Source organism: Muscardinus avellanarius, assembly GCF_963383645.1.
Source record: "Muscardinus avellanarius genome assembly, chromosome: 13".
In the NCBI taxonomy this organism is placed as follows: domain Eukaryota; kingdom Metazoa; phylum Chordata; class Mammalia; order Rodentia; family Gliridae; genus Muscardinus; species Muscardinus avellanarius.
The window spans coordinates 90,114,159-90,129,933 of NC_137799.1; the positions used below are offsets into that span (position 1 = coordinate 90,114,159).

Genomic DNA, 15,775 nt, shown 5'->3' on the forward strand with positions numbered 1-15,775 from the left:
TCCTCCTGGCTCAGCCTCCCACATGTTGGGATTACAAGTGTGTGCCACCACGCCTGGCTATTCCCTTTTTTTAAAACAGGGTCTCGCAAGTTTACTGAGAGTCTTGCTTAAGTTGCTGAAGCTGGTCTTGAACCTGTCTCAGCCTCTCAAGTACTAGGATTACAAGTGTGCACCACCACGCCCAGATCAAGAAAAAATTTTGAAGTGAGACTGGATCATCAATTTTCTCATTCCCATAACCTCTACCACTTTCTCTTAATATCAAAGCATGATCACACAACGATTATATAAAAATACAACTTTCTTCGGATCAGTTTACCCTTGGGGTCAATAATATATGCACCGTGTACGATGAAATGGAATCCCTTTCATATCTTCCCGATGGTCACGGGCATAGTCCCATAAGTAAAAATCCAGAAGAATGGAATTGATCTCTCCATTAGGTTTTTCACCCTTTTTTGCAATAAGCTCCAGAAGGCAATCCCGGATCAGCTCCACACACCACAGTGAGCACCCCCGGATTTCCACCTCTTGCTCATCACCATATGAAAGCATTTCTCCTGCAACAGTTAAAGAATGGAGAAAAAAATAATTCCTAAATGTAGGCATTAATGCAAAATGATAAATTAAATTTTACAAGAATGAGCTATAATTAGGCGTGTCTTAATATTCCCGGGACATGGGATAGCACCTTGCATATACTAGCTCCCCAAATGAATGTTTGTTAAAGATGTAGTGACTCTAAATTTAAAACTCTAACAGCAAACCGGGTGTGGTGTTGTGCGCTTGTAATCCCAGCATTTGGGAGGCTGAGACAGGAGGATCACGGTTCAAAGACAGCCTCAGCTCCTACTTAAGGAGGCCCTTTGCAACTCAGTGAAACCCTGTTTGAAAATAAAGAATAAAAGCCGGGCGTGGTGGTGCACGTTTGTAATCCCAGCATTCGGGAGCCTGAGACGGGAGGACTGCAGTTCAGGGACAGCCTCCACAACTTAGTGAGACCCTGTTTCAAAAGAAAGAATAAAAAAATAGGGCAGGGGGTGTAGCTTGGAGGTTAAATGCCTCTGGGTTCCATCCCCAGACCCGCAAAAAAAAAAAAAAAAGTAATAATAATAATAATAATAATAATAATAATAATAATAATAATTTTTAAAATATAGGGCTGGGAGTGTAGCTTGGAGGCAGCATGCCCTCGGTTCCATCCCCAGTACCAGCCGCCAAAAAAATAATAAATAAATAAACAAATAAATTAAAAAGTTAAAAAAATAACAGCAAAAAAAGAAAAAATATGACAGTTTATTAAATTAATTCATAAAGGATTTTAAATTAGGTTTGATACCAGAAAAAAAAAGGATTATTTTAAATGTTGCAAGACTCCTGGGGGGGGGTGGCAATAAATGACACCTTTCTTCACTTGGCTGAACATTATCTTGGCAAGATCTTAGGTGCATCAGGGAAAACATAAGACATCAGAGTTGTTAAGGTGCGCAAGGAAAAACATGAATGTTCTTTGAATTCAGGATCCTTGGCCAAGCTTTTGAATATGAAGCTGAGAGCTCACATGAAATCCCGACCTGTTCAGTAACCTCCCTGGATATATATGGTCCTGCAGGGGGGCCCCAGCTGGGTTCTGCCACTGAAACTAGAGTAGAGCTCATCCACTCAAATGCCTGGCGGGATCAGGCAGACAGTCAACCTCTTACAGCACCATCCGGGCCAAAGAAAACACACCCGCAGGCTAACGCTGGCTTCTGGCCGCCAATCTGCACTGTTGTACAGGGCTTCACAGTACCCAAGAAGCCCTGGGATCCAGAGAGACACAGGAAAATGCCCCAGCCCCAAGAATTGTACTCTGTCACCTGAGACCTTAAGTAGTGTTAAATATGACACCGCCATCCAACTCCCCAGTGCGCTTCCATACTGGTCAATGGGGCAGGTGGAGAAAAGAGACCAAAAGAGACTTTCAACCAGGCATGGTGGTACATCCTTGTACTTAAGAGGCTGAGACAGGAGGATCGCGGCCAGCCTCAGCTAATTAGTGAGGCCCTCCAAAACTTAGTGAGACCCTGTTTCCAAATAAAGAATAAAGAATAAAAAAATAGGAGTTGGGCGTGGTGGCACATGCTTGTAATCCCAGCATTTGGGAGGCTGAGAGACAGGAGGCTCGTGGTTCTCAGGCAGCCTCAACTACTTGGTGAGGCCCTTTGCAACCCAGTGAGACCCTGTTTCAAAGAAATAAAAATAAGGCTGGACATGGTGGCGCATGCTTGTAATTCCAGTACTTGGAAGACTGAGACAGGAGGATCACACAGGTTCAAAGCCAGCCTTAGCTACTTAGTGAGACTCTCAACACCTTAGTGAGACTCTGTTTCCAAATAAAATATAAAACAGGTCTGGGAGTGTAGCCCGGAGGTAGAAGGCCCCTGGGTTCCATCCACAATACCACAAAAATAAATAAATACATAAATACATAAATAAATAATAGGACTGGAGATATAGCTCCGAAGTAGAATACCCTTGGGTTCCATCCCCAGTACTGAAAAAAAATAAACAAATATATAATAAAAAAATAGGACTAGGGATGTAGCTTGGAGGTAGAGTGACCCTCGTTCAACCCCCAGTTCTACAATACAGAGAGAGAGAGAGAGAGAAAGCGCACACTTCTAATTCCTTCCTTTGCCCAAAGGGGTAGCATACATGCCCTTCACTGCCTCTTCCAGTCTCCTGTTAATCAGCCCTGACTATGAATGTGCCCAAACTGCCAAATCAAGCCAGGGAGTAACCTTGAAGGCAGAAGCCGCCACTCAAGCAGAGCCATTAGATAGATGCGACCCTTCCCCCAGCTATCGGCTGGCTGCAACTTTGAGCTAGAGGAACCCAGTTAAGCAACACCCACTTCTTTGTATTTGAGATTTTTAACAATAAATAGTACTTTCTTTTAGAGCAAAGGAGAGGGTTTTTGGGTGTGTGTGTGTGTGTGTGTGTGTGTGAATGAACCTCAACAGAGACTCAACAACAATTTATAGTATAGCAAAGAATGACTTCAAGTTGCGAACCTTTGAGAAGCTTCTTCAGTAGCTCGTCAGAGTATTTCAGGGCTCCCAGGTGAGCAAGGATCTGAGGTAATCTATAGTCAGCAAACATGGTGATACTAGAGATATCCTCAAAGCAGCCATCTCCTTTTCCTTCTAATACACTCCATGTGTCTGCCACGAGGATTTGGGCTCGCTTGTAAAAAGAAATTCTTTTCCCCTGACCAAGAGAATATAAATGTTAGCAGGTATAAGTGCATGCTTTATGTATGTTATTTCATTTGGGGAGGAGGGCACTTGAACCCAACCTTTCTTATTTTTATTTATTTTGTTTTTTGTGGTACTGGGGATGGAACCCAGGGGCATTCTACCTCCGAGCTATATCCTCAGCATTTTTTTTGGGGGGGGGAGCAGGTCTGGGGATGGAATCAAGGGGCACTTGACCCCCGAGCTACACTCCCTGCCCTATTTTTTATTCTGAGTTACAAAGGGCCTCACTAAGTAGCTGAGGCTGTCCATGAACCGTGATCCTCCTGCCTCAGCCTCTCAAATGCTGGGATTACAAGCGTGCACACCATACCCAGCTTATTTTTTAATTTTATTTTATTTGTGTGTGTGTGGTACTGGGGATGGAACCCAGGGCATTCTACCTCTGCGCTACACCCCCAGCCTTATTTTTTTATTCTTTATTCTGAAACAGGGTCTGAGTTGCAAAGACCCTTAATAAATAGCTGAAGCTTGTACTAGTATTGGGAATGGCCTAAGAAAATTTGAGAAAGCTATGATTATTAATATATTTCAAAAATTGGGTGAGGGGCAAATCTGTGCAAGGACCTGCTTTCTGCCTAAAAACATGCAGCTATTTCAATGTAAATTAACCTAGCTCAAAGCAATTAACCAGTCCATAGGAGAGGAGAACTAGGCCGGTCTCTATCTAAAGACAGATCTTAGGAGAGGAGAACTAGGCCTTTCTCTATCTAAAGAGAGATCTACATGATTGGATAAGCTAGCTAAGATGGTAGGAGGGGTCGATCTTCATGGAAGGTCTTACAGGGACTTTCCTAAACAAGATGGAGGTCATGGGTATAAAAGGCCAAGTCCACGTGTAATCCCTTTGGTGTATTCATTTCGAGTCACCCCTCCATGCCATTTTGGCATGGGGCTGTATTTCTATCTCCTGTATTTCTATCTTTTCCTCTTTTTTGTTTTTCTGTTGTTGTTTTTTTGTTTGTTTTTGTTGTTTTTGTTGTTGTTGTTTCTTTGGGGAGTTTTTGGGAAATTATTCCCAGGGGTCTAACAAAGATCTCTGGGGACAGTTTCCCAAACTGTAACAAAGCTGTTTTGGGAGGCTGAGATCCTCCTGTCTCAGCCTCCCAAATGCAGGGATTACAAGCATGTGCCCAGCTCTATCATAGTTTGAAACAGGATCTCACTAAATAGCTGAGGCTGGCCTTGAACTTGAGATCCTCCTGTCATACCTCCCAAGTACTGGAATTACAGGCATGTGCCACTGCCCCCAGCTATGTTTCTTTTTTGGTACTTGAGATTGAGCCCAGGGGCATTCTACCTCTGAGCTACACCTCTAGCCCTTTTTATTTTTATTTTAAAACAATCTCACTAAGTTGCTGAAGGTCTTAATAAACTTTTTCCTGTTTCTTTTCTACAATGAACAACAAAATTTACTTTTTTATTCTAAAAATGAATTCTAGAAGGAGAAAGGTTAACTCTGAGAGAATTTTAAGATTTTTTTTTTTTTTTTTGGTGGTACTAGGGGTGGAACCCAGAGGCTTTCTACCTCCAGGCTATACTCCCAGACCTATTTTCTATTTTATTTGGAAACAGGGTCTCACTAAGTTGCTGAGAGCCTCACTAAGTAGCCGAGGCTGGCTTCGAACCTGCGCAATCCTCCTGTCTCAGCCTCCCAAGTATGGGAATTACAAACATGCGCCACCACACCCGGCTTTAAAATATATATTTCTAAAACTCCTAACAAAAGAACCTTACCTTGAACTGAGTTACATCTCTGTAAGAAGGGAAATTTTCAACCACCAGGTGCAGTAAGTTCTGTGCACTTTTTTTACTTTCTCGGACACAAGTGAGAAAAGAGCCTCCAAACTTCTCCAGCAGAATTGTCCCGGTTTCATTCAGAATCCGATGCCGCTCCTCTATCAACGGCATGGAAACGTCTGTGTCGGAACGAAATATATGACGAACCTGATCCAGGGTCACTGTGGCATAGTAGGAGGCACTAGTTATTGGTATTCCTTTAGAGACAAAAAATTCAGAGAAACAATGTCATATTTTGATAGTTCCTTAGACCCTTGGTTTTATTTATTTTGGCACTGGGGATGTTCTACCTTGGACCTATTGCGAGTCCTTTTTATTTTTATTTGTGTGTGTGTGTGTGGGGGGGTCTGGGGATGGAACCCAGGGATATTTGACCTCCGAGCTACACCCCCTGCCCAATTTTATATTTATTTTGAAATAGGTATCATAAGTTGTGGAGGGCCTCACTAAGTAGCTGAGGCTGTCCACGAATCGCGATCCTCTGGTCTCAGCCAGAGGATTAGAAGCGTGCGCCACCACGCCTGGCTTACTTTTTTTTTATTTTGAAATAGAGTTTCACTAAACTGCTGAAGGTCTAAGTTGTGCGCAATTGTCAAATCTGTGATACTGGGATTCAGAGCCAGCCTCAGCAAGTACTGGGATTGCAGGCCTGTACCACTACACCTGGCTAGAGTCTTGGTTTTATAGCATGTAATTAATATGAAACCAAGTCAATGCTATAGAAATGTATTTAAGGTGATGAAGAAAGCAGGGCATGGTGGTGCGCTCTTGTAATCCCAGCATTTGGTGGTCCTGGGGGTGGAATCCAGAGGCTTTCTACCTCCGGGCTATACTCCCAGACCCTTTTAAAAATATATATATATTTTATTTGGTAACAGGGTCTCACTAAGTTGCTGAGAGCCTCCTCACTAAGTAGCTGAGGCTGGCTTCGAACCCGTGCGATCCTTCTGTCTCCGCCTCCCAAGCGCGGGGATGACAAGCGGGCGCCACCAGGCCCGGCTTGTAATCCCAGCATTTGGAAGGCTGAAACAGGAGGACTAAGGTTCGCAACCAGCCTCAGCTACTTAGACCCTTTGCAACTTCGTGAGACCCTGTTTCAAAATAAAAAATAGGGCTGGGGTATAACTCGGAGGTAGAAGGCCCCTGGGTTCAATCCCCAGTAACACAAACTAAATAAATAAAAGACAGGTATGATGGTGCATACCTGTAATCTCAGTAACTCAGGAGACAGAGAGGAGGATCACGGGTTCAGAGCCAGCCTCGGCAATTTAGTGAGGCACTTAGCAATTTAGCAAGACCCTGTTTCCAAATAAAAAATAAAAAATTGGGCTGAGGCCGCCAGGCATGGTGGCACACGCGTGTAATCCCCGCGCAGGTTCGAAGCCAGCCGCGCTGGTTTAAGAGACCCTGTTTCCAAATAAAAAGTATAAAATAGGTGTCTGGGAGTGTATCCTGGAGGTAGAAGGGTTTCCAGGAACCCCAGTACCACAAAAAAAAAAAAAAAAAAAAAAAAAAAATTGGGCTGAGGCCATAGCTTGAGGATAGAATGCCCTGGGTTCAATCCCAGCATCAAAAATACATATACACACACACAGACACGTGCACACATATCTGAATAAACTATGTTGGAGATGTAGCTCAGTAGCTGAGTGTCCCTGGGTTCAATCCCCAGTGCCACAAGAGGGAAAATCAGAAGTAAACTCATTTCTTACTTAATTGTACTTAGGTGACCCATTTCTAACGAGTGCAATGTCACATCACATGTATCTTGACTACGTATGTTTCTTCAAGTGTCCCCTTTGTTCTCCGGGTACCATTAACGTGGGATTCCCTGGAAGATGACCTTTATACCTATGCCGTGATAAGGATACGTACTCTTTTCCACCGAGTACGGCCCTTCTGCTCTTACTTTAGCGGGGAGACTGACAATACAAAACTTGAGGTTCGCCCCTAACACTTTATTCGAACTCCCAACTTGCCCTGGTCCCCGGGCCCTGTTCCAGACGCGAAACCTGGACGCTGGGTCCCGCGGCGAGCGGCACCAACCTTGGTCCAGGGCGCGGTTGACGGCGGCGCACAGGGCCCAGTACCCACTGTAGGCCCGGCCCCGGTACTCCACCAGACACTTGCGCTCAGCCCGCTCCGACCAGAAGGAGAAGTTGAGCGTGTCTACGAGGAACACCCAGTTGACCGCGGCCTCGTCGGCCGCCTTGGGGTTGAGCTCGTGCAGCGCCTTCCAGCCCTCCAGGCGCAGCTCGGGCCCCGAGGCCCTGGGCAGCAGCAGCTCGGCCACGCTCCGCACGCCCGCGCCGTCCACCGCCACGTCCCGGCTGTTCTCCGCGATGAACCTGGCGGACTCGCGGGGACTCAGCACGCCGTCCATCCCGCCCGCTCCTCGGCAGCTGCGGAAGGCCGCTGGACTCCGGGCCGGCCCACTCTCCCCAGGCTAGCGGGTCCAGGTCCAGGGCGCGGGCGGCGCCAGGCACGCCTCCCGGACTCCGAGCCCGCCGGGCGCAGGCACTTCCGGGATGAGGCCACGCCCCCACGTGGCCACGCCCACTTCCGGTGTCGGGAGCGGTGGGAGGCGGCCGTGGAGACCGCCCGGGGGAAGGTCCCCAGAGCACCGCGAGCCTCCCTTGGATGCGACTGTGTGACACCCCATCCCTGGGCTGGCGCACCTCTTTGCTAAATCCCTGGCCGGATGAACGTGTAGCGTGATGGCAGGTTTGGGGAAATGGGTGTGGAAACAAGTACACGAAGTTGTTAAGTGGACGTGTTGTGCCTGGTCTTGTGCTTAATGACTACATCTCATCTAGTCCCTCCCGGTTCTGGCCGAAGCAGCTATAGTGATCGTCGTGTTGGGAGTGAATCCGGGTGGTTCCGTGATGAGCGCCCGTCCCAGCAAAGCTTCGGGCTGAGAGCCAATGCCTTGAGATCAGTCGCTCCACATGAAGGGCCCTGTATGAGCCAGGCACCAGTGTCAGTCATTCTGGTCCACAAGTCGTGACTGTCCCTGCTGAGGAGACAGTAACAGAGGCTGAGACAGGAGGATCGCGGTTCGCAGACAGCCTCAGCTACTTAGGCCCTTTGCAACTCAGTGAAACCCTGTTTCAAAATTTAAAATATTGACTGGGGGTGTAGCTCAGAGGTAGAATGCCCCTGGGTTCCATCCCCACTGCCGCAAAACAAACAAACAAATAAATAAAAGAAGAAAGGAAAAACCAGGCGTGGTGGCGCGCTCGTAATCCTAGTACTTGGGATGCTGAGACAGGATGATCCGGGATCATCCTCTGCAACTTAGTGAGGCCCTCTAAATTCAGTGAGACCCTGTTTCAAAATAAACAATAAGGAAGCTCGGTGTGGTGGCGCACTCTTGTAATCCCAGCATTTGGGAGGCTGAGACAGGAGGATTGCAGAGGTTCCAAGCCAGCCTCAGCTACTTAGTGAGGCTCTCAGCAACTTAGTGAGACCCTGTTTCCAAATAAAGTAGAAAATAGGTCTGGGAGTATAGCCCGGAGGTAAAAAACCTCTGGGTTCCACCCCCAGGACCCCCCCCCCAAAAAAAAACAATAAGGAAGCCGGGTGTGGTGGCCCAGGCTTGTAATCCCAGCATTTCTGGAGGCTGAGACAGGAGGATAATGTTTAGCGGCCATCCTCAGCTATTTAGGCCCTCTGCAACTTAGTGAGATCCTGTTTCAAAATAAATAATAAAAAATAAGGTAGGTGGTGTAGCTCGGTAGCTCAGAGGAAGAATGCCCGGAGGCTCAATCCCCAGCACCATAAAAAACAAAAACAAAAAAAAATTGGACTGGGTGGAGCTCTGAGGTAGAATGCCCCTGGGTAGGGTTCAATCCCCAGTTCTGGAAAATATAAATAATAAATAAATAAGTAAAAAAGGTTGAAATGTAGCTCAGAGGTGGAATGCCCCTGGGTCCAATCACCAATACAAAAAAAAAAAAAAAAAAAAACCCAAAACCTAAAACTAAAAAACAAGCTTCTGATTTGTGTGTGTGTGTGTGTGAGTGTGTGTGTGTGTATGGTACTGGGGATTGAACAGTACAACAACCCCAGTCCTATTTTATATTTTTATTTTGAAACAGAATCTCAGTCCTGGAGGGCCTCACTAAGTATCTGGAGCTGGCCACAAACCTGTGATCCTCCTGTCTCAGCATTCCAAGTACTGGGATTACAAGCATGGGCCACCATGCTCAGCCAAAACTTAACCAAACTTAATAGAGAAGTACAGAAGTCAATTTAGAGTTGGGCATGATGGCGCATGCTTGTAATCCCTGCACTTGGGAGGCTGAGACAGGAGGATCTCACAAGTTTGAAGTCAGCCTCAGCTATTTAGTGAGGCTCTCAGCAACTTAGTGAGACCCTGTTTCCAAATAAAGTATAAAATAGGTCTGGGAGTATAGCCCGGAGGTAGAAAGCCTCTGGATTCTACCCCCAGTACCAGCAAAAAGAAAAAAGAGAAGTCAATTTAGTGATTATCTTTGCCTGAAGTATTAGCATAGAGGGGTGTGTGTGTGTGTGTGTGTGTGTGTGTGTGTGTGTTTTACTGAGGATTTAGGCCAGAGGCATTCTACGTTGGAGGTACACCCCCAGTCTGATTTTATTTCTTATTCAGAAACCTGGTCTTTCTAGGTTGATGAAAATCTCACTGCTTGCTGAGGCTGTCCTTGAACCGCCATCCTGCTGTCACAGCCCTCCAAAGTACTGAGATTACAGGAGTGCACCGCCATGCCTTGCTCCAGGTCCGTACTTTTCTTTGGAGACTTAAATCTCCATAGGTAACATAAAAATATTCACAACTTTGAAAATAATTTTTGAATTATTAGAATGATGTTTTTGCATCTGTTGTGCTGGAAATTGAACCCAGAGGGGTTCTACATACCTCAGAGCTACACCCCCAGCCCTGTTTTTTATTTGACCTAGCTAATTTGCTAAGGTGGCTTTGAACCTGAGATCCTCTTATTTCCATCTCTGCGCACTGGGATTACAGGCATGTGCCACCACACCCGACTTATTTGGGTGATTATTAAAGATAATCATTCAGGGCTGGAGATTAGTTCAGTGGATCACCAACACTGTGTGTGTAGGGGGGAATCAGTAGCCATTTGTAATGAAAATAAAATATTTTCTTTGCAATTTTGGGGATGTGGATCTTTTGCTTTTAAAAGCTGTGACCCTAGAGAAGCAGCATATCTTTATCCCTCCTGTTTCTATAGTTTGGTTTTAAAAAAAAAGAACTTGAGACTTCCAGGAAGATGGCGACCGAGAAAAGCAGTGTTTATGAGTCCTGCTAACACTCGATCTCTTTTGCCACAAAATCAGTGCTTTTTATAGTCAGAAAATACTAGCAGCAGAGAAATAAAAAATGTAAACACAAGGGACAGAGAAAAAGAAGACTAGAAGAACAACCAGAGACCAGAAAAGAAACCAGCCCACATTGCGGAGCCACACCAGCACCATCATGCCTCACAGCACCAGGCTCCAGAGAGGAAAGGTAATCAAGGAGCTGAGGGAGTAGCTGCAGATCATTCAGGTATAATTCAGCAGTTCTTTCAGCGCAAAGAACATCTAAAACTCCCAGTGGCCAAGCGCATCACGCCTTCCAGGGACTCAGAAAGGAGCTCAAAACCAGAAAAGAAATATGCCAGCCTCATGGCCGAGGGCATGGAAGCAGTGCCATATTGCCAGCAGTGGCAGCGAGTTCACCAAGCCCACGACAGCTCCAGATCAGCGCGCACAATAACCGTAAGTGAAATTGTGGCCCCTACAGGAGAAATCCCATCACTGCACCCCCAAGGGACTTGCACAGCTTTGATAATCTCCCTGGGTCTGAGATTTTGCAGTCCAACTGAGTGAAGGAGTAGTGGTGGCAAAGATACCACACCCTAGTTGCAGCTCCCCATGGGAAAATGCCCAGCCCGACACCCCACGGTCTCGCGCAGCCTCGATTAACTGCCTGGGTCTGAGTCTTTATGATACAACCCAGTAAAGGAGTAGTGGCAGCTGAGATTACCACAAACTCAAGATCCAGAGCACCCTAAGTGAAGTTGTGGTGACCCAGGGAAGAACTAAGAGAAGGCACAAACTTCTGAAATCATGGGAAAGAGGAACAACAATAGAGCAATGAATGCCCACAACCCCATAATATCAGAACCTGATAACACAGAAATTCAGAGATCTCCAGAAGATCAAATCAAATATATAACTGTAGAAATAACACAGGACTTTCGAAAAGAATTTAGAGAGAGTCTAAAAGAAATAAAGGAAGCAATCATTGAGGTAAAAGCCTCAATTCAAAGTATGTGGTCAATTAGACCACATGGAGACTAGAATCTTGCTCCTAGAAAATGATCACTCCAAAGACGAATGCATAATTTATAACTTAGAAAAAAAATCAGACAGCAGGAATCTGACATTGAAGAAATATGGGCCCATTTTAATAGAGCTAACCTAAGAATAATCAGAATAGAGGAGGGAAAAGAAGATGAAACCAAAGGGATCAATAATCTCTCAAAGAAATAGTGGTAGAGAGTTTTCCAAACATAGAGCAAGAGGTCAATACACAGGTCCAGGAAACTGATAGAACTCCCTTTAGACAGGATCAGAGAAAAGGTTCCCCATGCCACATAATTGTCAAAATGACCAATGTGGAAGCCAAGGAGAGAATCTTAAAGGCAACAAAAACAAAAGGCCAAGTGACATTCAGAGGCAAACCAATTAGAATCACTCCAGACTTCCCAAACCAAGTCATGAGAGCCAGAAGGGCTTGGAGTAACATATTCCAAACTCTGAAAGAAAACAACTTCCAGCCAAAAATTTCCTACCCAGCAAAATTTTCTATCAAATTAGATGGGGAAATAAGAAGCTTCCATGACAAACAGAAACTGAAGGAATTTGTCTTCAAAACCAGCACTAGAGAAAATACTCAAAGAGATTAACTACAAAGAAGAAATAGGTAATACACAACAGAACCAGAGAAACAAGATTTTCCATCCAGCAGACAACTAAGCAAAAGCTGGGCATGGTGGCACACGCTTGTAATCCCTGCACTTGGGAGGCTGAGACAGGAGGATCACGTAGGTTTGAAGCCAGCCTCAGCTACTTAGTGAGGCTCTCAGCAACTTAAGTGAGACCCTGTTTCCAAATAAAATATAAAATGGGTCTGGGAGTATAGCCCAGAGGTAGAAAGCCTCTGGGTTCCACCTCCAGTACCACCAAAAGAACAACAACAAAAAAAGACAACTAAGCAAAGAAGAATAAACAGTATTTCAAACAGAAATAAAATCTTACCATGTTAGGAATTAAAAGTTATCTCTCAATAATCACACTGAATGTAAATGGCCTCAATTCCCCAATAAAAAGACATAAAGTGGCAAAATGGATTAGACACCAGAATCCATTCATCTGCTGCTTATAAGAAACACACTTTACAAGTAAAGAGAGTAACAAACTCAAGGTAAAGGGCTGGAGCAAGGTAATTCATGTTAAGTAGCCATCCTAACAAATGTGAAGTAGTATTTCACCATAGTTTTTATTTGTATTTCCTTAATGATTAGTTATATTATGATAATGTGAGTGATATTCATGTGTTTATTGGTCATATAAAAATCTTTGGAGGTTCACTATCTATTTTAGTCTTTTACCTATTTCTAAATTGTATTTTATTGCTTTTATTATTGCTAATTTTTAGGATTTATATTTGGAATATTAATATACCTTCTGATATACATGTATGCATATACATGTATGCATACTATACACACATATGTACAAGGGCTAGGGGTGTAGCTTTGAGATAGATTGTCCCTGAGTTCTATCCTCAGTACAAGAAAAAAAAAAGTCAATTTATTGGCAGCTGTTATTACTATGTCTTCAATTTTCTGTGGTTTTTAAAGAAATTAAAAAAATTTTTTTTGTGGTACTGGGGATGGAACCCAGGGGCATTCTACCTCTGAGCCACACACCCAGCCCTATTATATATATATTTTTTTTGAAACAGGGTCTCACTGAGTTGCAAAGGGCATCACTCAGTAGCTGAGGCTGGCAGCAAACTGTGACCCTCCTGTCTCAGCCTCCCACATGCTGGGATTACAAGCATGCACCATCACATCCAGCTTAAGAAATAGAGAATTTAGCTGGGCGTGGTGGCGCACCTTTGTAATCCCCGCGCTTGGGAGGCTGAGACAGGAGGATCTCACAGGTTTGAAGACAACCTCAGCTACTGAGTGAGGCTCTCAGCAACTTAGTGAGACCCTGTTTCCAAATAAAATATAAAATAGGTCTGGAGTATAGCCCAGAGGTAGAGAAGTCCCTGGGTTCCACCCCCAGTACCCCCCCCAAAAAAGAGAGAAATTAAGAAAAAAATAGAGAATTTAAGAAAAAAAAAAAAGAAACAAAGAATTTAAGAAGTATTGTTTAAGGTTGGGCATGGGGCAAACATCTATAGTCCCAGTACTTGAGAGGCTGAAACAGCAAGATTGTAAATTCAAGAACAGCCTCCGCATATTAGTGAGGATTTCAGCTACTTAGCAAGACCTTTTTTTGCTTTTTCTGCGGTTTTGGGGATTGAACCCACGGGCATTCTACCTCTGAGCTACACCCCTAGCCCTGTTTTTTATTTATTTATTTATTTATTTATTTATTTATTTATTTATTTATTTATTTATTTATTTATTACAGTACTGGGGATGGAACCCAGGGCATTCTCCCTTCGAGCTACACCCCAGCACTATTTTTTTTTCTTTCTTTTGAAACAGGGTTTCACTGAGTGCAAAGGGCCTCACTACATAGCTGCGGCTGTCAGCAAATGCTGGTATTACAAGGGTGTGCCACCATTTCCTGCCCCCCAGCCCTATTTTTTATTTATTTTGAAACAGGGTCTTGCTAAATGTGGAAGCCCCACTAAATAGCTGAGGCTGGCTGTAAACCTGCAATCCTCCTGTCTCAGCCCCCCAACTACTGACTGGGATTACAACTGTATGCCACCACGCCTGGCTACACCCCCAGCCTTTAAAATTTTTATTATTTTATTTTTTGTTTGGAAACTGAGTCTTGCTAGGTTATGGAGAGTTTCGCTATATTGCTGAAGCTGTCCTTAAACCTGCAATCCTCCTGAGATTCACAAGTACTGGGATTACAGGCATGTGTCACCACACTCAGTTAAAAGAATGTTTTGAATTGTTATGACAAGCTCATAGTACGAAAGGGAAGGCTGGGGAACCAGACTCACATCATTCAGTTTTAGAGTTCTTTTTTTTTTTTTTTTTTTCAGGTCTGGGGATGGAACTCAAGAGCATTCGACCTCCGAGCTACACCCCGTGCCCAATTTTTTATTCTTTATTTTGAAACAGGGTCTCGCTGAGTTGCAGAGGGCCCATGTAGCCGAGGCCGTTCGTGAACTGCGATCCTCTGGTCTCAGCCTCCCAAATGCTGGGATTTGGGATGCACAACCATGCCCGGCTAGCTCCCCATTTTATTTTAATTTATTTATTTTTTAGGGGAGTAAATGGTTTATTGGAAGCAGCAGGGAATAGGGAAAAGTGCCCGAACACCCCAAAGGGGCTATCGGAACTCTGGAGTCCAGCAGCTGCCTTCAGGACAAATACTTGAGAGTAGCCCAAGCCGAAAGCTTTCAATTACAAGCTGCTTTCTCCCAGAGTCCACATGATCTGCCAGAAAGGAATAGGAAAGTGGCAGAACACCTCTAGGGCTGTCGGGGCTCTGGTGTCCAGTAGCTGCCTTCAGGTCACTACCTGAGTGTCGCCTGAGCCAAGTGCCGTCAGTTGCAAACTACTTTCTCCCAGGGTCCACACAATCTGCCAGAAAAGAGGTGCAGGTCACCCCTAAGGGCCCTGGTTGGCCCTGATGTCCAGCAGAGGCCTTCAGGCCCACCTGAGTGTAACCCAAGCCACATGCCCTCAATTGCACTCTGCCTTCTCTCAAAGCTAACATGACCTGAGAGAGAAAAGCTCCCCAAAGGGAGAGGGGGTCCCCGAGAGGGAAAAACCCCTAGCTCCCCATTTTAAATACAAATTTATACTGCCTGGCCATTCCCCAGATATCAGATTTTCTCAGATTTCTTCCCTCTTGGGACGTGTTGAGACTTGCTTGGACACACCATGCCTATTGTGTATATACAAGTTGTGACAAGGTCTACTTTTGTTTATCTGCTAAGAGGAGTAGAGAGCTGGGCATGGGTGGTAAATGCCTGTAATCCCAGTATTTGAGAGGCCGAGACAGGAGGATCACAGGTTGCATGTCTCCATCTAGCTACTAGCCTCAGAATTTTTGTGATCCTCAGCAACTTAACATGACCCTGTTTCAAAATAAAAAAATGGCTAGGCTATGTGTAGCTCAGAGGTCGAATGCTCCTGGGTTCAATTCCAGGTACATTAAAAAAAAAAAAAAAGTGGTATCGAAAGTACTCTGGTCAAGATACTAAGATTTTCCTAAACTCTAGGAAGGACAGTGATATTTCAAGTTAACAGGTTTATGAGTGTGTATACACATATAAACAATGTGCACACAAAGTTTCTGCTTCCCTTGAACACTTCACAGTTTTTTTTTTTTTTTCATTATTGGATTCCCTCTCCATGACTGTTTTTGCTAACCACTCCATCTGTCCACCTCAGAAACAAAATACATTTTTGTGGTACTGAGGA

The 15,775-nt window shown here is 44.7% G+C and overlaps 1 protein-coding gene across 1 annotated transcript; it reads right to left on the reverse strand.

Moving 5' to 3' along the window:
- Nucleotides 1-327: 327 nt before the first annotated feature.
- QNG1 (Q-nucleotide N-glycosylase 1) lies at nt 328-7,482 on the reverse strand (the record flags this gene model as incomplete). The annotated part of the gene is made up of 4 exons (XM_080708666.1): nt 328-560; nt 3,057-3,252; nt 5,037-5,296; nt 7,146-7,482. The coding sequence occupies 4 exons, from the start codon at nt 7,480-7,482 to the stop codon at nt 328-330; spliced, it is 1,026 nt and encodes a 341-aa protein (XP_080564792.1).
- Nucleotides 7,483-15,775: the final 8,293 nt, after the last annotated feature.